Raw genomic sequence first — 24,780 nt, 5'->3', positions numbered from 1 at the left:
TGTGGTAAGTGTATGATTGATTTCTTATAAAGTAGACCAAATTAATTGATAAATTCTGATAATATTATTTTCAATTGGTTAATTTTGGATATTTTGGTTCATGTGAGAAAAGATCTTGAATCATTTTTGTGATCTACTATATTTGTGAATCAAATGTTTGTTCCTTAGTATGCCTTTCTTTGGTAATTACATCTCCCAAATTTTATGACTGGTCCAGTTCATTTTCTGGTCAATGATAACTTCCCAGGATATTGGTAAGAGGAGATTCAACAGTGATAATGCCATTGAATGTCAAGGGAAGGCAATTATATTCACTCATTGTGGAGATGGCTGTTGCCTGGCATCTGTATGGTATGAATGTCACTTGCCACTTATGAATATTGTTTCGATCTTGCTGCATATAGAAAGAGACTATTTCAATATGTCAGCTGTCAAAAATGAACTTAAACATTATGCAATCATCAATGACCATTCCCCTTCAAACCTTATAATGATGAAATATCTATCCTTAGAAACTTCTACAGTAATGTCCTGAGACTTCTTCAGTGCAGAAATAGCTGCAAACAGCCCCTAGGAATGTTACAACTACAATTCAATCAGCTGGGGAAAAGATGGCATTTTGAAAATTAACTTTAATGAGTTGTAAGAAATTTATTTTTACCCTTCCATATCAGCTGTGGCTTAGTTGGTAGCAATTCCAACTCTGAGTTACAAGGTCACGTATATTCAGTCATATTCCTGAATTTAAGTATAAAAAACAAGGCTGATATTCCAATGCAGTACTAAGGGAGCATTGCATTGTCAGAGAAACCATCTGCCAATTTGGGTGGATGCAATAGATCCTGTGGCACTATTTCAGATAAGATTAGGGGAGATAACTCCAATGTCCTGACCAATATTTACCCTTAAATCAACATCACAGTGACAGCTTATCTAGTCACTATCACATTGTTGTTCAAAGGGGCTTGCTTTATGCAAATTGGCTGCCATGTTTCCTACTTCAATAGTGACTAAACTTCAAAAATTATTTCATTGGCTATAATGTACTATGAGGCATCTGGTACTTAGTGGGGGCTGGTGAGGGGAGGTTGAATTTATTGAGAATGTCACTATGAGGTGAAGCAATACACACATACTCAGGAGCACACTAGTTGCAAACATAAGATCAGAGAAAATAGGAGCAGGCCATTCAGTCTTTCAAGCCTGCTCTGCCATTCAATAGGATCATTCAACTCAATACCCTGTTACTGGCTTTTCCCCATACTCTTTTCGACCTTAGATCTGTATCTAATTCCTTCTTGAAAATATTCAATGTTTTGACCTCAACTACTTTGTGTGACAGAGAATTTCAAAGGCTCACCACTCTCCAGGTGAAGAAATTTCTCCTCATTTCAATCCTGAATGGTTTACCTTAGATACCTTAGATGATGTCATTGCAGAGTAATGGAGCAGTAGCAGCATCTGCTGGTATAACTGTAATTATTCATACAGCTTCCAATTATACATGCTTCTGAAGGATCTTAGCTAATCAAGGCTTTCTTGCCCACAATGAATCAACATGACTAACTAAAAGGGAGTGCAAGAAGCAACTAAAGTAGCATGAGGGACTGGTGATCACATCTACAGACTAATTACCATGAAATAAAGATTGGGCAGTTTGAGGGTACTCTGGTGCTGATGTCACTGCACACAGAATATGGTGATGTCTGCAATGGATTATGGGAGAATCCTGAAGTCTGCCAGAGCCAGCTGATATCACCAGCCCTGTCTGAACCGGTGGGCATTTTGGTGCTTGGTGTAATTACTTTGAACAATGCAAGTTTTCCTTCTCTATGTTTCCCAATGCATTTCAAGTTGGGAGGTTTCTGATTGGCCAACACTTTCGCAAGTTCACTTGCTATCTGAAGTAATTCCACAGTATCCCATCACCAAGTCACCATTTATTTACATATGGAGAGTCCTTGACACTGATCCAGCTCCCTCATAGCCAGCTCTCAGACTGAACAGTAACTCTGACACTCCTGTTTTTATCTGCCAGCCAGGGCTCCCTGATTGAGTCTGTTAATCTGGCCCAATCAGGGAACTCATATTCTATGAAGTCTACACGGCTGACTTTGTCACAATCATTGTACCATCTTAAATCTACCTGTCTCCAGGTAAATTCATGGAGCACCCCTATTAAAATCACACAGTGAGCAACATTTTACCCCCAGGCTTGGATTTGGCTCCTGAAAACAGTCCTAACTTCTGGCTCCCACCCCAGAAAGAACTTGCTGCCCAATGAGAAACTCCATGCTATTTGTCTCCACTGATTTTAATATTACCAATAGCAGTCAATACCTGACCAATGTGGCATTTTCAACCCATCCTCATCCTTCAACTCGTAATCTCCTTCAGTCAGATATAAATACTAACGTATCAAGATGTTGAAATATCTTCATTACAATATTGTCATATCACTGTCATATTTATTTATTCACTTGAAGTGTAGACAGCTGTAAAATATTGGTACATCTGTTACCAAAAAATGCATGACTAACATTTACATTTTCAACTGTTACATGTTGTAACAGATGAATGTTACAAGAAATTTTCTTTCATCAAATTTAACAAGGCATGGCTAACATGATGAATCCAGAAAAGGATGACAATTGTCAGATATTTGGATTGACTAAGTAAGGAGAAACTGCCTTCAATAGCTGTGGGATTAACTAGAGGACACAGCTATAAGATGATTGAAGGATGAGAACCATTATGAGGAACCATTAGTTGAAGCAACAATCGATTAAGATTTAAAATGGGCAGCCTGAGAGGGTGGTTTAAAAAGTTAATAACAGTCTTCAAAAAGGAATTGGATAAATATTTGAAATACAGGGATATCAAGATGAGCATGAAAGAGAGGAAAAAACACACACAAGCACAGAATTTATAGGCAGAAAGATCAAAATATCATACAAATGTGATAAGTGGAGCGTCGATAGGCTTGAATAATAAGTCTCTGCAGGTGATCAAAAGTGTCAGATAGTGTGAGTAAAGTGTCAACAGCTAAGTAGCAAGTGAAGGGATGATCCATTGTCCGATTAATTGAGACAAAGAGATAATTACAAAACATTAAAAATAAGGTGGTGCTGGAGACAAACTAAATAGCTAGAATAACATGATAGGTACAAGAGTCACATGCCGAGGGTCTAACCCAAGTAACATATAATCCAAAACTATTCAAACTAATTAAGGTAGAGAGATCATAACAAGTTATCAAGGTGATGGCATCAAAGCAGGACAGTAAGGAAGATTTTACCGATACAGAACAGTATGGTAGGGTTACATGAACCCAAATTCAGATTATGGGTCATTCCTTCACTTGCTTTGCAGCTGTTAACACTTTACTCACATAGTCTGACACTTTTGATAATCTGCAGAGACCTATTAATCTGCCTATCGATACTCCACTCACACCATTTATATGATCTTTTTAACCTCTCTGCTTATTGAACTCTCTGCCTATGAATTCTGTGCCTGTGTGATTTTTCTTCACTTCACCTGATGAAGGAGCAATGCTCAGAAAGCTTTTGATTTCAAATAAACCGGTTGGATTATAACTTGGTGTCGTGTGATTTCTGACCTTGTCCATCCCAGTCCAATACCAGCACCTCCACATCATGAGAAAATGGGGATGGTACTTATGATCTGATGATGGTGCATTTCGTGTTGAGACCGGAAGATGTAATCCATCTAACTGAAAGCTGCTGTATCTTGACCTAGCAACACATTTTACTCAAATAATTGCAGAGGACTTGAAGTTCGTAATGGAAATGGAACAAATATATAAGTGGCAAGTGACAAGAAATTCAGGGTCACACTTCTGCCTATATTCAAATGCAACTAACTTAAATTCTGATTGCATCTTGTTTTTTTTAACTTTTTTATGCAAATTGGACTCTAAATTTACCTCCATTGGTCGCAAAGCTTACTAACATTTCCATACCAAACAATGGTTGGTGGTAATAAACTTGGGCGGCATGGTGGCTCAGTGGTTAGCACTGCTACCCCACAGCTCCAGGGTCCCATGTTCAATTCCAGCCTCGGGTGTCTGTCTGGAGTTTACGCATTCTCACTATGTCTGCATGGGTTTCCTTCGAGTGCTCCGGTTTCCTCCCACAGTCCAAAGATGTGCAGGTTAGGTGAATTGGCCATGCTAAATTGCCCGTAGAGTTAGATGCATTAGTCAGAGGGAAATGGTTCTGGGTGGGTTACTCCACGGAAGGTCGGTGTGGACTGGTTAGGCCGAAGGGCCTGTTTACACACTCTAGGGAATTTAATCTAATCCAAAGGAGAATATGTTGTAAAACAAAACCAGATGGAGCTGGAGAAATTCAACAGGTCTGTTGTGAGAAAACCAAAATAATGTTTTAAGCCCAGTGACCCTTTGTCAGAACATCTTGTAAAATCTCAATGAGCTCAGCAAAACTGTTCCAAAGAGGAATCAGATCAAATTCTGTTTTTCTCTTCACAGATGCTGCTTAGGTTTTCCAGCAGATCTTCAGAAAGCACAGAAATGTGCTTTTATTTCAGTGATTAGTAGTGATATAAATTACAATTTGACATTCTTAAATCTGCCTATATTCTAATCTGGACTAGATAATAAATCCTTTTCTAAACACAAACCTATCTTTAAAGTAAGTATGGTAAATCAGCCACAAACTTTCCCACTCATCTATCCAAACACACTTGGTTTATTTTATTGCAATGGATAGCATTACAAAAAGCCGTTGATAAATTCATACATTCTCCCCGTGTCTGTATGGGTCTCCTCCAGGTGCTCTGGTTTCCTCCCACTGACCAAAGATGTGCAAGTTAGGTGGATTAGTCTGGAGAAATGAGGAGTAATAGGGAATGGGTCTGGGTGGGATACTCTTCGGAGGGTCGGTGTGGACTTGTTGGGCCAAATAGCCTGTTTCCACACTGTAGGGATTCTCTGACTTCCCCATGCCTAGGGGAAATAATGAGTAAAATCCATAGGTCACTTACAGATCACCTTCATGTAAACCTGAAATATTGTTTTACCTGCAGAAAGAAGAAAATGGAGAAATTTCCACCAGCCTGAAACAGTCTCAGGTATCATTTGTACAGACTGGTCTGGCTCCAGGAGAGGAGTATGAGGTTAGCCTTCATGTTGTGAAAAATAATACCCGTGGCCCAGCAGCTAAACAAAGACTGACAACAAGTGAGTAAATTTAAATGTATTACTTTTCCACTCTGCTTGACTGGTTTCTTGATTGTATAGCCATCAATCTGAGTCAACGCAAGAATGGCTTTCTATTAAATGCTGAGCTGATTAATGAGGACCTGAACTGCTTTATTTCTAGGAAGTTCCTTTTCTTGATTCATGATATCACGTTAAAGAAATGAGAACAGAATTAGGGCTCCATAGCTCTTTGATCTGCCAGCCAATTATGAGGTGCCTCATCTTCTACCACAGTTTCAGTTTTGCGCCCTGAAATAACTAAACAGAGGCCAGCATCCTGTCACCAAGTCACCCTTAACTTACATGTGGGATGACTTTGACTGTGGCACAGCCTTGGCAAAGGACAAACGTGAGGACTGCAGATGCTGGAAATCAGAGTCTAGATTGGAGTTCTGCTGGAAAAGCAAGGCTGGTCAGGCAGCATCCGAGGAGCAGGAAAATCGACGTTTCGGGCAAAAGCCCTTCATCAGGACTGAAGGCAGGGAGAGATAAATGGGAGGGGATGGGGCTGGGGAGAAGGTAGCAAAGAGTACAATGGGTGGATGGGGGTGGGGATGAATGTGATAGGTCAGAGAGGAGAGTGGAGCAGATAGGTGGGAAGGAAGATTGGCAGGTAGGACCAGTCATGACGATGGTGCTGAGCTGGAAGGTTGGAACTGGGGTAAGGTGGGGGAAGGGGAAATGAGGAAACTGGTGAAGTCCACGATTGATGCCCTGGGGTTGAAATGTTCCAAGACGGAAGATGAGGCGTTCTTCCTCCAGGCGTCGGGTGGTGAGGGAGCGGCTGTGGAGAAGGACCAGGACCTGCATGTCCTTGGCAGAGTGAGAGGAGGAGTTGAAATGTTGGGCCACAGGGCAGTCATCCGCTGACATTTCTGCCACCTCCAAACGGACCCCACCACCAGGGAAATATTTCCCTCTTCACCTCTTTCCACTTTCTGCAAAGACCATTCCCTCTGTGACTACCTGACCAGGTCCACGCCCCCCCAATAAACCACCCTCCCGTCCTGGCACCTTCCCCTGCCACCGCCAGAATTGCAAAACCTGCGCCCCCACCTCCTCCTTCACCTCCATCCAAGGCCCTAAAGGAGCCTTCCACATCCATCAAAATTTCACCTGCACATCCACCAATATCATTTATTGTATCCGTTGCTCCTGATGCAGTCTCTTCTACATTGGGGAAATTGGATACCTTCTCGCAGAGCGCTTTAGGGAACATCTCCAGGACACCTGCACTAATCAACCCCACTTCTCTGTGGCCCAACATTTCAACTCCCCCTCTCACTTTGCCAAGGACATGCAGGTCCTGGTCCTTCTCCACCGCCGCTCCCTCACCACCCGAAGCCTGGAGGAAGAACGCCTCATCTTCCGCCTCAGAACACTTCAACCCCAGGGCATCAATGTGGCTTTCACCAATTTCCTCATTTCCCCTCCCCCCACCTTACCCCAGTTCCAACTTTCCAGCTCAGCCCCATCCCCATGACCGGTCCTATCTTCCTTCCCACCTATCTGCTCCACCCTCCTCTCTGACCTATCACCTTCATCCCCACCCCATCCACCTATTTTACTCTTTGCTATCTTCCCCCACCCTCCTCTCTAACCTATCACCTCTATCCCCATCCCCATTCACCTATTGTACTCTTTGCTATCTTCCCCCACCCTCCCCTCTGACCTATCACCTCCATCCCCACCCCCATTCACCAATTGTACTCTTTGCTACCTTCCCCCACCCTACTCTCTGACCTATCACCTCCAACCCCACCCCCATTCACCTATTGTACTCTTTGCTACCTTCCCCCACCCTCCTCTCTGACCTATCACCTCCATCCTCACCCCCATTCACCTATTGTACTCTTTGCTACCTTCCCCCCCTCCTCTCTGACATATCACCTCCATCCCCACCCCCATTCACCTACTGTACTCTTTGCTACCTTCTCACCAGCCCCACCCCCCTCCCAATTTACCTCTCCACCTTTGGGGCTCCTTGCCTTAAGCCCTGATTAAGGGCTTTTGCCCAAAACATCGACATTCCTGCTCCTCAGATGCTGCCTGACTGGCTGTCCTTTTCCAGCACCACTCTAATCTAGACTGTGGCACAGCCTTGTTAGTGTCAGCATCCAGAAAGTCACAATTTCGTTTGTGAGTTTGCAGCTTTTATATACATGCTTGTTCAGGATGGTCGCACCCACCTGAACTTTATGCATCACTGGACCTGACCTCAAGTCAACGCCTTGCCCATGCTGGGCCTTTCCTGTAGTCCTTACACCAAAATCCGTCCCCTGAAGTAAACTGTCTCTCTCGCTTCATGGAATTGTGTGCTGGCACTGGCACTCCTGACACCATTCCATCCTGCCTCCAGCCCCCCCCCCCCCCCCAATCCCCCATCTTGTCTGGGAAGATCAGATTTAACCAGGTGTGGAGTCTTCCAACCATGAGCAACTCTGCTGGAGCTATCCCTGTAGTTGAAGGAGGGGTGGTCCCATAATCAAATAGGAACTGGGACAGTTTGGTATCTAGTGAAGCTGTAGGCTGTTTCTTTAAGCCTGCCTTCAAAGTTTAGATAGGTCTTTCTGTCCGATCATTGGATGATAGATGGTTAGGAGCTGTCTTTATAAGTAGAACCTCATTTCGGAAATACTCAAATTCCCAGCTGATAACTGATGGCCCATTATCTATGATTAACACATATGGGAATCCATGTATTGAAAAAGGTGTGCACAGTTTTGCTACTATCATCCCCATGTTTCATGAATGAACTCTATGCACATCCAGTTACCATGAGTGAGTGTCCACAATGACCAAAAACATCAAGCCCATGAAAGGACCTGCATAGTTGACGTGTAACAGAATCCAAGGTTTACCTGCTCATTACTACAAATGGGAGCTACTGGCAGTAGTTTTGGTCTTTGTTAGCACTCTAGGAGCTCCCCCACCAATGTAGCTGTGCCTACATCCAATCCCGGCCACCAGACACTACGTCTCACTAGCATCTTCGTTTTGGAAATCCCTGGATGACCCTGATGGAGTTTAGCCAGTATCTAATGATGACCTTTGCTCGGGACAATCACTCTTGCTCCCCATAACAATATGTCATCCTCTATTATGATCTGGTCTCTCCAGGTCCAAAGGGGTTTCAATTCTGGTTTTGACAGCCCTTTGGTTTTCTCCATCACCACCAGCTGTTTCAGTTTTGACAGGACTGTATCATTCTGCATCTGATATTGTCAGATGTGACTGGGAGTGTGTCCAGAAAATTTAAAACATTGCAGACTTTTCCACTGTTGGTACCATCGGTAATGTTTCTATCGGTGGGACACAGCTCAATGTATCCACATTCGCTACTTAGCCTTCTGGACAGTATTCAAATTTTTATTTATTAGCACTTGTTATTAGAGCCCACTGCTGAATTTGGCCTGAGGCTATTGGCAGCAGTGCCTCGTCCTCTTCAAGCAGACCTAGACCTACCTGAAAGACCTCTGGGTATTTCACTAGGACGTCATTCAGGCAGCCATTTTCTAATTGAAAAATAAAGAGCCAATCAAGTTGAATCTCTCTCAACCAAGTTCACCCCATCAAACTTGGGCCCAAGCCTTTTACTACAGTCACTGGTAACTTAACCTATTGATTTTCATATGAGTCCGGAACCAAAGTTGTACTCTTAATCTGTAAAGGTTCCCCGGTATAGATTCTCAGCCTAGCCGAGGTCTTGCACAAACTTAAGGGTTGGAGTTCTGACCAATCTTTGTAAAAGCCTGTACCTGTGATCACTGAAACAGCCATGCCTGTATCAACCTCCAGATGACCATTGGATGTTGCTAAGCAATTTAACTGTTCCAACCCACATGCAGGTGGACTTTCCAGGATACTCACTCTCCTGGATACCGGCCTATTAGTTTTCTTTGTCAGTTTAGGAATGGTCAGACTCTTTTACTGTCTCAAATCCACATCCCGACAATAGCTACAATGGCTTGCCAGCCTAGATCCTGAAGAACATTTTAACCAATTGACCGAGATTTGGCTTTGTTTTGGAGTTTTGCTGTGGGCTTACTGAGAGTTCCTCTGTTCAGGATATGGCCTGAGTGAGGTTATGCAATTGCTTTCACCCAAGTGGTGTCCCCCCAAGTTCAGTCGATCTGGAAATTTGTCCACTTCCATCAGAATACCCTGCAACTCATCTGTTCAACTTGCTGCATTTTCCAATGATTAAAGCTAGTTATAATGCCTGTTTGAAGTCCAGTTGGGCTTCAACTAATAGGCATTTTTGCATGGTTATGCCATTAATCCTACATTCAATCCCACTGAAACAACTCCACAGAGGCCAGTAGCCCGTCACCAAATTATTTACACATGGAAAGTCCTTGACTCTGGCACAGTCTCATCAGAGTCAGCACCCAGAGTGTCAGAATCTCTCTTTTATCTGTCAGCCAGGGCCAGTTTAAGGATCCCAATCAAGGAACTCATATTCAATGAGGTCCATCTTGCTAACCTTGTTATAACTCCCATCTCCTTTGTTCCCTTATTGACCAAACATCAATCAGTTTCCAGCTTGGGGAAACTCAATGAACGAAGCAGCTACACTCCCTGGAGCAGAGAATTCCAAAGACTAAAATCTGTACGCAAGTCATTTTACTTCAAGCTATTTTCAACCATTTTTTAAATGTTCTCTCCAACATGTCTTTTTTAAAACCTAATGTCATTAAAGAAAAAGGATTTTGATCACTCAGTTGCAATCTATTGGTCCTGTTAATATAACCCACGAAACCATGCCTTAGATAGAGTTGTAACCATCAGCTGAGATGCTGCTTTATGTAATGCTAAACCTCCACTTGTGAGTCATTCAAACTGGAATATCATAAATCTGGGAGGCAACATCTGATACTCCATTTGCAGTCAAGTGAATTGAAACCAGGAATGCTATTGCAACCATAGAAGAAATGTTAAGGCTACATTAAAGCTTTCTTATCCTCTCCCTCCATTTTCTATATATAGATCTCAACCCACACAAACCCCCTTCCCTCCTCAATTTCCTCCACTTAATTGGCCCCTGTTTCAATTTAACTTGTGATTCTCGTGGTACCTTTCTTAATTGGTTTTTGCTCCTCACCCATCATCAGAATCATTCAAATGAGTTACTCTGCAAAGTGATGAAGTGGGCTCACCCTGGCACATTGCTTCCACAGCAGTGTGTGTCAGGAGCTCCTTTGTGAACAATCTTTTCAAGTGCATTATGGGTGAAGCTTTACACTGACCCATCACCAGTTATCACTCACTTCTGGGAAAATTCATACCATCATGCCCCTACTGCTGGCCTGGAGAATTGACCAGGCATTGCTTCTCTCAAGGGACAAATCATATGACCAGGTCACCAGTCCCAGGTAAAACTTCATAATGCATTGGAAAAGGATACACTTTTCATTTCATGCAAGGAAGTGTTTGGCATCAGCTCAGTGCCCCAAGTCCCTAGAACAGATTCTTGATTGAATTGAGATTGAAGGTGATTTTACCATGAGAAAGATTATGACTTAACAAAAATGTATCGAGGAATTAGTTTGGGGTGTTTAGTTGGAGGCAGGACTCTGCCATGAAAAGCTGTTACATGAGAAGGGTTCAACACACAAAATGGAAACATCTGACTCTTCAAATTAACCAGGACGGGTGGAGAGTCAGAGATGAGGGAAATGTTCGTCTTATTCAAATGTCAGATTTTTTTCAAAGCTTTAATTTTTATCAATCAAACAAATGTTTTCCCATGCTATTGATTCCATTCCAAATGATGTAGAGCCTGTGTAGCTTTATGCAGATCCCAAAAAGTACTCTATCTGCAAATATTTCCAAACATGAGGGGGAAGGCAAGGTCTTGAAGTGTTGCTTATTGATCGTAATTAAAATTTCTTTCTTGCCTTGCCACAGCTCTTTTTTGTGTGAAAATGAGCAGAGGCTGAGATGCAGGCTGTATATCATCATCTGTAATATCAGCTCCATTTCCTTCAGCAGCAATCTCCAACATAACCCAATCCGGGCAGCTTAAATCCAACTCCAGCAATTGTTGCCACATGACGATGGTGAATTCTGACACTTTCTCCATCGTTACATCGATGCTATCCAAACAAGACCCTGGAGACCAAATGTTAGCACATCTGGCCATAAATGAAAGTTTGAACCATGTAGTAATGTTCTATAAATGGAACAGCAAGCACCCATTTCATCGTTATAAATTAATAATTTCATGCCTCATAAAACTCTACCAGCAGGAATAGAAGCTTCTGATAATTCAAGTAATCTGTTAATGTTATTTATTTTATTTGCTGTGTAAATTGAACAACTGGCACAGCTGACAGAGAGGTATGGGAATTGTCCAGTCATTAACTTTTAATTCCGTTCTGGGAATGTAACAATATTTTAGGGTAAACTCTACTTAAAGTGGAACTGATTCTCAACGTGGCTGTTTTCACAGGACCTTTTGGAACAAGATCATTTTACAAGATCATAAATCACACACACACGCACAACCCCACCAGATGAATCTTCCCAGTATTGGATAGTGAAATTGCCAGACTGATAGATTTAATTAGGAAAGAATGAGCTAATACCTACCTGTCAGTTGTAATGAAGTGTTGATGTGGAAGAATGTTGGAGTGTTCAAATATCTGTCTGGCCTTGTTCTGCACTCAGGGATTGTACCTGGCCTGGCCACATAATATTCAGCAAAATGTTATAGAGGCTTTACAGTGGAAATTACCTCAAGTGCATATTACCAGATATTTTGCTTTAATATAATAGATTCAAGGTATATCTAACTTTGCAGCAGCTGTAAAACACTGCTGTCACTCATTTCCATACATTCAACACAAGATTTGATCATCATAATTACTGAGAATCGTAAGTTTACGTTTATTCTACATATGATGCAGGTTTTATTTTACACATCATTGTGATGTTCTAACCTCAATTGATTTCAAAATATTACTATAAATCATGCAACACCTTTAAGAATGCAAGCAGCTGTATTTGAAAGGAAATTGCTGGCTTAAATTACACTTGGCAATTCTTCACACAAGAAGGAGCCATGGCTTTTAGCAAACATATAACATCAAAAAGGCAAAAGCAAAAAGAACCGAAAATGCTGGAGAAACTCATTAGGTCTGGCAGCATCTGTGGAGACTAAACAGAGTTAACATTTTGACTCTAGTGGCCCTTGTTCAGAAACGTTAACTCTGCTTTCTCTCCACAGATTTTGCCAGCCCTCCTGAGTTTCTCCAGCAATTGTTGCTCTTGTTTCAGATGTGCAGCATCCACAGTTCTTCATTATATTGGAAAAAAAATCTGGCAAATAATCTTGTATCTTTCTTTGTCAAATGTATGCTGTTTCTCATATTCTCAGAGATTGAAGTCAGTCTGGCAAGACGTAGCCTCATCTGTAAAGGACGAGGTACTAGAAAGTGATCTTAGAAGGGTCAGAGAATTATGAGTAAGGAATCTACCTTTCACTTGTATGAATATAAAGGAATGGGAAGGGGTATCATAGGAAAAGGTAAACAGAGAACTCTGGAAATTCTACTTCATGCAAAGTGATCAATTTGTGGAAGATATTTCCAAAGTGAATGCGTGAGGACTAAAACTGAGGAATGATTGGAGACACGATTGAATCTTGCAAAGGGATTACTCTCGCTTCTCTCTAAATAGATGAATTAACCTGGATTGAATGGCCTTCCTCTTCATAATTATACAGTAAACTGAAATGATTTGGTAAGAAGTTAGCAATGTACATCTGGCAGTGAAAGTTAAAATCCATTCAGGATTTTCAACATCTAAGTTTTAGCTCAGAAAGCATCTTTTATGGATAGGGATGCTTGCCAAGTGGAAATTAACCTAAAGCAGTCCCTCTAGAACTTTAGAGGTATTTTGCCCTTTCTGTCATTGTCTTGTTGTTAATGATGTACAAAATATCAAAAACATAATTTAAAAGCGACAAGCTTTTCATTAAATTCAATAATGATAAACTGCAGATAGCTTTGGGCTTTACATAAATACTAACATACATAAGCACATACACCAGCACAAGAACAGACAAGCAAGCACTTTGAATTTTAGAAGATTTGGCAGGCATTTATTTGTATGACACTGGAAATTTTATTTGCAAGATACATATGGAGGGAAGAATTAGGAACTATACGATAAGGCATTGTGACATTTTTGACCAGAATTTATTGGAGTGGAAAAACTCCCACCTATATGCCATTAGTTAGATATAATCATGCACATATTAGCAGAAAAATATTTTGTGCCCCAACTTGTTAGAAATACATCCTGACAACAGCGGCAGCAACGAGGCATCTGGGTGAAGGGCAGGATTAACGTAATAGCTTCTTTACAAATAAGATTAAAGGATTGAGATAAATACACTGATAAGGGAAATGAATTAGAGTGCATGAATTCAATTTCAAATCAAATGCAAAAGAGAAATAAGGAGAGGAGAAGAAAGTTTAAATTAAGAGAGAGAAAAGAGACAGAAAGGCAAAGTGTGAAAATTCAGCATTTTTAAGGTTTGAATAACAATTCACTACTTAATTGAATATGATTCAACATTCCTGATTGCTCACTATCTGGAGGCTGATTAAATATTATTGACAATTAATTATGACAACCACTTAAAGAAATTTGAAAAGTGGTAGTTTCTACTAGGTTAGGGTTAAAGCCGACCAATAAATAAATAGAAACTACAATTTCTTCTTGCTTTGAATCCCTATAGTGCAAAAAGAGGTCATTCAGCCTATTGAGTCTGCATCAACCATTTGAAGACCATCCCACCCAGAACCAGCTCCCCCACCCTCACCCTACCACCGTAACCCCAAATTTCTCATAGCTAACCCACCTGGCCTGCACATCCCTGGATATTATGGACAATTTAGCACAACTAATACACCTAATCTGTACCTCTTTGGATTGTGCGAGGAAACAGGAGAACCTGAAGCAAATGCACGCAGATACTGGAAGAATGTGCAAACTCCACACAGTTACCCAAGGCTAGACTCAGACCTGGGTCCCTGGCACTGTGAGGTGGCAGTGCTAACCACTGAGCCACTTTGCCACCCTTTTTGCTTAATATGTTCAGATGAAATACATTTGCTCATCATTTTATGCTGACATGACCCCAGCTAATGTTATTAAAGGACAGATCAGATCCCAGGTTTGACAGATAATATTTGATTGATTTTATTTAATAGAGCTGTTTTTCACTGAAACACAAGTACACAATACTGCAGATTTGGTTTAACAATGCAGTTTACTATGCAAATGAAATTATGATAAAATAGAACAGCTGTCAGATTGATTGTTCAGTAATTGGCTGCGTTTGATTTGTCCTGCTTTTTGTGTGCAGAACATACTTAGGCAATTTTCCACATTGGCATGTAGATGCTAGTCTTGTACTGTACTGGAAGAGCTTGGCTACGGGAGCAGAAATTTATAGAGCACAAGTCTTTAGTAATATTGCCAGAATTTTGTAAGGGCCCATAGCCTTTGCAATATCCAGTGTCTTCAACCATTTCTTGATATCATGTAGAGTGAATCGAATTGGCTGAAGGCTGATAACTGTGGTGCTGGGTACTGTTGGAGGAGGCCAAGATGGATCATCCACTCAACATTTCTGGCTGAAGATTATTGTGAATGCTTCAGCCTTGCGTTTTGAATGAATTTTTGAGCTCTTCCATCATTGAAGATGAAGATATGATTTATAGAGCCTTCTGCTCCAGGGAGTAGTTTAATTGTCCACCACCATTCCTGACTGGATGTGGCAGGACTGAAAAGCTTAGATCTGATCTGTTGGTTGTGCGATTACATAGCTCTGTGTATCACTTTGCTGCTTATGCTGTTTGGCATGCAGGTACTCCTGTTTGGTAGCTTCACCAGAGTAACTTAATTTATTTTTGTTTGCCCCTGGCATGCCCTCCTGTACTCTCCATTGAACAAGCGTTGATCCACTGGCTTGATGATAATGGTTGAATGGGTGAATTCCAGGCCATGAGGTCGCAGATTGTGTTGGAGTATGGTTCTGCTGCTGTTGAGGGGTCCAGTCTTGAAATGCTGGATCTGTTTTGAAGTCTGTCCCTTTTAGCACAATGATAGTGCCACACAACATGACAAAGAACATTCTCAATGTTCAATGGTGTCATTGCAACATGTGTCAACCCATCAAATGGGAACAGCAATGTTAAATTTAGATTTCAATGAGAAATGAAAGACAAATTTCAGCAGGTGATTTATTATCTTGATGATTTGGTTAACTCATTCAGAAATGTACTGAGGATTGCATTGCTTTAAAGAGATGAATGATGCAATTTACACCTTAATCCTACAGTGATTGATGCACCAAGCCATGTAGAAGTGAACAAAGTCACAGACTCCACTGCTCACATTACCTGGTTCAAGCCAGCTGCCCAAATTGAAGGAATTAGCCTGTCCTATGGGATTCCAAACAGTGAGATGACAACTATTGAACTTCCTGACACAGAGACAGCCTATTCCATAGCTGAGCTTCACCCAGATACCGAATATGAAGTTTCTCTGGTTTCTAAACGAGGGAACATGAGAAGTGTTCCGGCTGTCAATACATTCACCACAGGTAACCAATACTCTTAAATTATTGAAATCATTTATAAAAACTGGTCTCCAGCAAACCTTTTCTCCTCTATCTGGCAGTCCTATCTCCATCACTCACTTCACCCATTTCCTTCCTCTCTCTGTCCTTTATAGAGAACACCTATTTCAGACTGTTCCCTGCCACTCTGTTGCACAATCCTTACTGAGCTGCTGTTATTCTAACTCCTGACCTCATCACTCTGCACATGCATCTCTGTGTGTACGTCTCATTCGTGCCAAGTCGCCATTCCTCTCTAGATGTCGTCCACAGATTTTTTTCTATTAATAATGGGCTTAGTTAAGAAAGGCTGTAAGGAGAAGCCTGGGAACTATAGACAGGTGAATCTGACGTCAGTGGCAGGTAAGTTGTTGGAGGAGATTCTGGGAGATGAGATTTACATACATTTGGAGAGGCAAGGACTGGTAATGGATAGTCAGCATGGCCTTGTGCATTTGAAATTCTGTCTCACAAATTTGATTGAGTTTTTTGAGGACATAATCAAAAAGATAGATGAGGGCAGTAAACATTTTCTGCATGGACTTTAGTAAAGCCTTTCACAAGGTAGATTGGATAGTAAAATTAGATCACATGGGATTGTGGGAGAGCTTGCCAACTGGATACAAAATTAGTTTGATGGTAAGAGACAGAGATTGGCAGTGATGAGTTGTTTTTCGGACTGAGGGCCCCCTGTGAACAGCTGTGTCCACGGGGATCGGTGCTGGGTCCACAATTCTTTGTCATTTATTAAATGATTTAGATGAGAATTTAGGATGTATAGTCAGTAACTTTGTGGTATAATGCACAGTGATGAAGATTATCTAAGATTGTAAAGAGACCTTGATCATTTGGGCTAATGGGTTGAGGAGTGGCAGCTGGAGTTTAATTTAGATAAATGCAAGGTATTGCATTTTGGTAAGGCAAACAAGGGCAGGACTTACACAGCTAATGGTGGGGCCCTAGGTAGTGTTGTCAAACAGAAAGACCTAGGGGTACAGGTACACCGTTCCTTGAAAATTGCATCACAAGTGGACAGGGTGATGAAGAATGCATTTAGCGTGTTTGTCTTCATTGCTTGGACCATTGAGCATAGAGCTGGGACGTCATGTTGCAGTTGTAGAGGATGTTGGTGAGGCCACATTTGCACTACTGTATACAATTCTTTACAATGATTTACAAGGATGTTCCCAGGTCAGGAGGGTTTGAGTTATAGGGAGAGGCTGGATAGGCTGGGACTTTTTTTCTTTGGAGGGTAGGAGGTTGAGGGGTGACATTATAGAGCTTTATAAATTCATGAGGGATGTAGATAAACTGAATAGTAAAAGTCCTTTCCATAGGATAGGAGTGTTCAAAACTAGAGGGCATTTTTTAAGATGAGAGGAGAAAGATTTAAAAGGAACCTGAGGGACAATGTTTTTACACGGAGGGTGGTTCGTATGTGGAAAGACCTTCCAGAAGAAATGGTAGATGCAAGTACAGTTAGAATATTTAAAAGACATTCTGACAGGGACATGAACAGAAAAGGGGTTGGAGGGATTTGGTCCAAATGCAGATAAGTGGGACGAGTTTAGTTTGGGAAACTTGGTCAGCATGAATTTGTTGAACTGAAGAGACTATAATCCATGCTGTATGACTCGATGACTAATTTATGCTGGTTTGGCACTATTGCAAAAAACTGTGTACACCATATCTTCTGATTTGACTATGTCAAATGTTAATTTATTATTTGCAAGGTGGTATGTAAATAAAAATTGTTGTTGTACTATCATAGCATACTTCCATTTAATGATGATATTTGATACCTTGTATAAAAATATCCACTCATAATTCAGTGTCTTTGCAAAGAAAATTTAATCTTTTGAATTAATTGGTTGAAACACAGGGGTGGAAGAATTCAGTACAAATAGTTAATCATATTATTTTTAATTTGTTCCTTTTTCCTGACTAATACCCTTTTGTGCTCCAGAACCTTTGAGTTCCTCATCAACCGTGTTCATACACTCACACAGGCATTTTATTTTAGCCTCTTGTTTCAGGCTACTCTTTGCTTTTGCAGTATGTAATTGGCCTGTGATGATATTTTCCTCAGATCATTTCCATGCATTTCCATAGAAAGCTCAAGTAAGGAAAGTAAAATCATCTAGTCATTCATCCTTCTGGAAATGCATACGTGTTCAAAAATGTTTTAGAGATGTTCCTATCTCAGGCTCGGAACTTAGTGCATATCCTGAAACAATTGCTGTGCTTATTACATCGAGAACCTACAAAAGTAGATAGCAGTGCATAATGATATTAAATTGTGAAACTTTCACTCTAATCTTGATACTGACAAACAACCTAACCACACAATAAAGCCATCTTGGTCAATTTGATAATTAATAAATATTTCTGAATGTTGCTGTTATGATTTTATTGCAATTTTACTTTAATATCCCATAATAAATGCATTTCAATTATAACAATGTTAATTAATTTTCCCTACTATTGCTCAAGGAAATTATTATTATCTTAGAGCAAGTCAAAGCTTGAAACTATGAACCTTGCTCTTCAGACTGCTTCTAATAACTGTCCATTACACTGTAATATACAATATCCTCTATCGTGATTAAAGACTATACTTTTTTACTTCTGTGCTCTTGGTATAATTCAAAATCCTTTTGCTTCCTCTTTCATTCCCGCTAATTTTTTTTTTATGTCTAGACCTTGATGCCCCCAAAAACCTCAGAAATGAGTCTCAAACAGATGACAGCATCACCTTGGTGTGGGAGAATACGAGAGCCACTGTCGATAATTACAAGGTTAAATATTCACCACTGGCAGGAGGAGAACACAAGGAAATCACAGTCGAAAGGAGCAATCAACCAACCACAAAAATTAAGATTCCTGGTAATATTTACTATTAACTCCATGGTAATTTTCAGAATATGCAAAACTGACTTGAAATGAAACTGAAAATAGCTGGTTCAAATGTGATATCTGAGTGGAAAATATTTGGGTTTTTAATGAGACTTTGTAAATTAGGAGAGTCGAAGAGGTGCTGCGCTCACTCTATGTGATCCCAGATTTTGGCAATCCAGCTGGTGAGGCCTGTAGAATTATAATTTGTGCATGGATTTCTTATTTGTTTATTTTCCACATTTGATTCCTTGAAGACATTGAAGTTTGGAATGTATTGTTCCCAATGTTACTGAAGGTGAAATTTGTTTTCGCTTGCAGTGCAAAGTGTGACTCAGAGTCACCACGTTACACGACATCCAACGTTCTTTTCCATTGTGGAAGACAAACCTGTTTGATTTGGTGGATAAACGAACCCGAAGTTAGAGCATCAAAAATCCATTAATAGAGATCTTTGAAATACATGCAAGTAAATGAGACACTACAGAAGTTGCCTTAAAGACTCCATAAATTTGGATCATCAAAATGCCTCAAATTACAGATTTTTTGGGGGGATTGACTGTTATTAGAAGCAAATAGCTGGAGTTCAGATATTCTTTGGATGGTTATTACTCTTCTGTTTTGTTTATCAAGACCACAGCATAGAGAACATCTTACATCATATTTTCATAGTAATAGAAGCAGGAGTAGGCCATTTGGCCCATCGAGCCTGCTCCGCCATTCATTAAGATCATGGCTAATATATCCATCGTCTCTACTCCTCCTACCTTAATTATTCCTGTAACCCTTAATTCCCCTACCATGCATAAACCAATCCAACTGTGTCTTGAATATATTTAATGAAGTTGTCTCTGCTGCTTCCTTAGGTAGAGCATTCCATAGATTCACTATTCTCTGGGAAAAGCAGTTTTATTCCATCTATGTCCTAAATCTACTCCTACTAATGTTGTGGCTACGTCCTTTATTCCTTGTCTCACCCACCAGTGGATACAACTTGCCTGTCTCTATCTTATCTATCCCTTTCATAATTGCAGATATTTCTATAAAATCCCCTCTCAATCCTCTAACTTCTAGTAAGTACAGTCTCAGTCGGCTAAACCTCTCCTCATAGGGTAACCTCCTCACCTCCGGAATCAACCTGGTGAACCTCCTCTGAACTGCCTCCAAAACCAGTATATCCTTCCTCAAGTAAGGAGACCAGAACTGCACACAATACTCCAGGTGTGGCCTAACCAAATCCTTGTACAATTGCAGCAGAACATCCCTGCTCTTAAATTCAATCTTTCTAGAAATGAAAGGCAATATTCCGTTTACCTTCTTGATTACCTGTTTCATCTGCAAATCAACTTTCAGTGATTCATGTACGAGCATTGCTAAGCCCCTCTGCAATCTTTCACCATTTGAACAATATTCTAACCTACTATTTTTACTTCCAAGGTGGATAATATCGCATTTACCAATGTTGTACTTCATTTGCCAGACCCCTGCCCACTCACTTAACCTATCTAAATCTCTTTGCAGACCCTCTACATCCTCTGCACAGTTTGCTTTTCCACTCAATTTAGTGTCATCAGCAAACTTGGATACGTTACACTCAGTCTCCTCTTCCAAATCATTTATATATATCATGAACAGTTGCAGCACAAAACTGACCCCTGCAGCACCCTGCTCACCACTGATCTCCAAACAAAGAAACACCCATTTATCCCAACTCTCTGCTTTCTATTGGTTAACCTGTCCTCTATCCATGTAGTACATTCCCTGCAATTCAATATATTCTTATCTTATGGATGAATCTTTTATGCAGCACCTGATCAAACGTCTTCTGGAAATCCAAGTAAAAAAATCCACCTGTTTCCCTTCATCCACCACGCTTGTTCAATCCTCAAAAAACTTCAGTAAGTTTGTCAAATGTAACCTTCTCTTCCTGAATCCATGCTGCATCTGCCTAACGGAACCCTTTCCATCCATGTGCCTCACTATTTCTTCTTTAATGATAGCCTCCAGCATTTTCCTGACTACAGATGTTAAGCTAACTGGCCTATAGTTACCTGCCTTTTGCCTACACACTTTTTTAAACAGCAGCGTGACATTTGCTAACTTCCAGTCTGCCAGGACAAGTCCAGCTACCAGTGAATTTGGTAAATTACCACTAGCACATCTACTATAACTTCCGCCATTTCTTTCAGCACCCTGGAATGCATTCCATCAGGATCAGGGGACTTATCTACCTTTAGACCCTCAAGTTTGCTCAACACTACCCCTTTAGTGATAACAATTAAATTGAGGTCTGCACCTCCCATCATATTGTTAACATAATTCTTTGGCATGTTAGACACATTTTCTCCTGAAAAGATTGACACAAAATAGTTATTCAAGACCTCAGCTGTTTCAGCACTACACAATATGTATTCCCCTTTCTCATCCCACAAGGGACCTATGTCTGCTTTAGCCACCCTTTTCCATTTTATATATGTATAAAAACTTTTCCTGCCTGTTTTTATATTCTGTGTTAGTTTGCATTCATAATCTATTTTTCCTTTCTTTATTTCTTGTTTTGTGGTTCTTTGTTGCTTTTTAAAGTTTTCCCAATCTTCCTGTTTCCCACTACTCTTGACTACTTTGTAAGTCTGAGCTGTTAATTCGATGCCATCCTTTATTTCCTTGGTTATCCAAGGCTAGCTCTTCCTACCCTTGCTATCCTTGCTTTTGACCAGAATATACTTCCCTTAAGCACTGTGAAAAATCTTTTTGACTGCCCTCCACAGTTCCTCAACCGTTCCACCGGATAACGTGTGTCCCCAGTCCAAGTTAGCCAACTCCATCCTCATCCCATTATAGTCTCCCTTGTTTAAGCAGAACACCCTGATTTTTGATTATATTATTTCACGCTCCATTTGTATACAAAATTCGATCATACAGTGAGCACTCTTTCTGAGAGGATCCTTAACTACAAAATCATTAATTTTACCTGTCTCATTGCACAGGACCTGATCTAAGATTGCATGCTCCCTTGTAGGTTCAGTAACATGCTGTTCAAGAAAGTTATCATGGATGAGTTCAATCAACTCCTCTTCAAGGCTGCCTCTACTGACTTGATTTGGCCAGTCAATATGCATGTTAACGTCCCCCATGACTACTGCTATTCCATTCTTACAGGCATCCTATATTTCTTGTTTGATCACCTGTGCCACTGTAGCATTATTATTTTGGGGCCTATAGACTATTCCCACCAGTGACTTCTTCCGCTTACTATTCCTGATCTCCATCTAAATGGATGCAACATTTTGCTCCTTAGATCCAATATCCTATATTTCTTCTCCTATTATCATAAACGATTGAAACCCAAGCTTGATGCTCCTTATAATCACAGCCTCTTTCAGTCATGACTGTAGGCTTTGGTAGGCTGCAATCTACCATAAAGGTCCATTGTTTGCATTTTCATTAAAAAAAAGCTGCCAATTTTCATTAATTTTCTGGGTTTTTTAAAATCTTCATTAGCCTTATTTTAGTGACGCTGAGCAGGCACATTGAATATGTACTGTTTGTAACAAGGTCAGCCAGGTGGACCTCATAGAATATGGGCTCCTGATTGGGGTTATTAAGCTGGTCCAGTCGGGGAGCACTCGTTGACAGATAAGAACAGGAGTGTCAAACATCCTGCTTACTGTGAGAGCTGGCTCTGAGGGAGCTGGATCCACATCAAAAACTCTCCACTTGTAAATATAGGATGATTTGGTGATGAGATACCAGCCTCTCTGGAGTTATATCAGAATAGTTTCAATTTATGGCTAACTACATAGCAGCATATCATCAAACAAGACTTACATATTTTAATTGGCCCTTTTTGACAAGCTGATATAATGTTTCAGAGTTGTAAGACACTAAAATAACAAAGCGTGTTATGTTATATGATAAGACCTTTTAGTTCCTCTGTATGTCCACCTTTGATAATCAATCAAGCGCAGTTGCAAAAGATTGCCCCAGGCAGCAAATACATGTGAATCCCTGATTCATGCTGCACCCAAGAAAGAATCTGTCAAGTTTCTTTCTATTTAAATTAATGAAAAAATTGGCAGCTTCTATTCCAAATAAGTGTTTCAGCCTGCCTGAATTCCCAATACCCAGCCAGTGTGATCAAGCACACACCTCTTAATTATTTCAAAAATATGACAAACTTATCACAGATATTTTGCATTATAAACAGCTTATTACCATAAATATTTAAGTGAACATCTCTTGAATATGTTGGATTTGTACATCTCAGGATGTATCTTTAAGGCATAAATTATGTTTTGCATTCCATGAAATGAAGAACATCTTAGAAAGCAATATTTTGTTATTTATAGTTGCACTAAGTGCCTTGAATTAAACATGAATTGTTTTGCATTATTCAGATCTACAGCCAGGTACTGAGTATGGTTTTGGAGTTAGTGCCATTAAAGACTATCGGGAGAGTGCCCCTGCTACCATTAATGTAGCTACAGGTAAGATTTAGCTGTCTGATAAGAGGCTGAATTCATGGAATTCTGAGTAAAATAGAAAGATTGATCATAAAGGGATAGCAATTATTTTATCTCTGCTTCTAAAGTACCAACGTTTACTTTAACTACTCTCTTCCTTTTATATACTTGTGAGTAGTCTTGCAGTCTCTTTCTATATTGCTGGTTAAGAATACTCTAATTTTGTTTTGCTGTTTTTATAAAATTTGTTTCCTAAGACACTTCCAATCTTCAGATTTGCTACTATACTTTGCAAATTATAAGTCTCTTAATATAAGCCATCTTTAAAATTCTGAGTAAGCTATAGATGGATCATTCTTATTTGTTTTCAATGAAACATGTTTTTGTCCATCAACTAAATATTTTGCACTTTTTCTTTACTACCATTTACTACTAAGATTTACTATCTTAATCTATCATCTTCTGTTCTGTTAAACAAAGACCTGCAGAACAGGCTTTGTTTAAATTTAAAATTCTTCTTTTATTTTCGAGTATGTGGCTGTCAAACTTAACATGTAATTCAATTAATTTAGAACAATTGATTCACAGCAGAAATTTTGTTGCAAGAGGATCAATTAGTCCTGCTTCATTGCACAACATTCAATGTAAAATATCATCATCATTAATTGGTTCCACATTTATTGCTCCAGGAAAGTGTCACAAAAACATTCAACAGACTCATCCTCTAGGCCATCCTTGATAATTTGATTGGTTCAGTTTCATGTTAAATGTGAATGAAGAGATGTAGACAGATTAGAGAGCTTGAGACCTAGGCAAAGCCACCAGTTGTGGAGAAATTATAACTTAGAATGCAGAACAGGCCACAATTTGAAGATACCTGATATCTTGGAGTATTTTAGAGCTGGAGGAGATTGTAGATACAGAATGAGGCAAGGCCTTAGAGGGAACTGGAAACAAGGATGAGATCTCTAAAACTGAGACTTTGCATGACTAGGCACAGAGACAATAGGGGGGAAAGGAATTTGCTGAGATTTAAAACAGAGTTTTGGATGACCTCAAGTTTATAGCGTGTGGAATGTGGGACAACAATCAGCCATGCCTTGACATAAGTGAAAGCATGGGTAAAAATTTCAACATCAGATGAACTGAGATAAGGACAAAGATGGGAGATTTTATGAGATGGAGCAGGCATTTTTGGTAATGGGATATTATCAGATCAAAACTCACTCTCAGATTAAATGTGACATCTTGGGTATGACAGCTTACTCTCAGATTGTTGCCATGGAGAGGCAAGAAACAGGTAGGCAGACAAAGTGGTATGGAATGGGAACCAAAAGCAATGGCTTCACTTGCCAATGTTTAATTGGAGGAAACATCTACTCATCCACTACTGTTGTCAGATAAACAATCTGATAATGGAGCAACAATGGAGGAGCTGAAAGAGGTGAAGAATCATTCATGATAACAATTATGTCACACTATACATTTCACCATTTAAACTCAATTTTTATTAAATATCAATCACTACACAAAGTAGGACA

At 40.1% G+C, this 24,780-nt stretch overlaps 1 protein-coding gene across 18 annotated transcripts in view; it reads left to right on the top strand.

Annotated features, from left to right (window-relative positions):
- Positions 1-24,780, top strand: part of tncb (tenascin Cb) — a 295,874-nt gene that overhangs the window by 199,870 nt on the left and 71,224 nt on the right. For all 18 annotated transcript variants that reach the window (XM_087998505.1, XM_087998504.1, XM_087998503.1 and 15 more), the window contains 4 exons: positions 5,071-5,224; positions 15,603-15,866; positions 18,582-18,767; positions 23,174-23,263. In XM_087998505.1, coding sequence (XP_087854631.1) covers positions 5,071-5,224; positions 15,603-15,866; positions 18,582-18,767; positions 23,174-23,263 — 694 coding nt within the window. The remainder of the gene's footprint in view (positions 1-5,070; positions 5,225-15,602; positions 15,867-18,581; positions 18,768-23,173; positions 23,264-24,780) is intronic.

The sequence above is a fragment of the Chiloscyllium plagiosum genome, unplaced genomic scaffold, assembly GCF_037043375.1.
Source record: "Chiloscyllium plagiosum isolate Xiang-an unplaced genomic scaffold, Cpla_swu_hap1 HiC_scaffold_21, whole genome shotgun sequence".
In the NCBI taxonomy this organism is placed as follows: domain Eukaryota; kingdom Metazoa; phylum Chordata; class Chondrichthyes; order Orectolobiformes; family Hemiscylliidae; genus Chiloscyllium; species Chiloscyllium plagiosum.
Note: the sequence above shows the minus strand (reverse complement) of the source record. Positions and strands in the feature narration are given on the sequence as shown.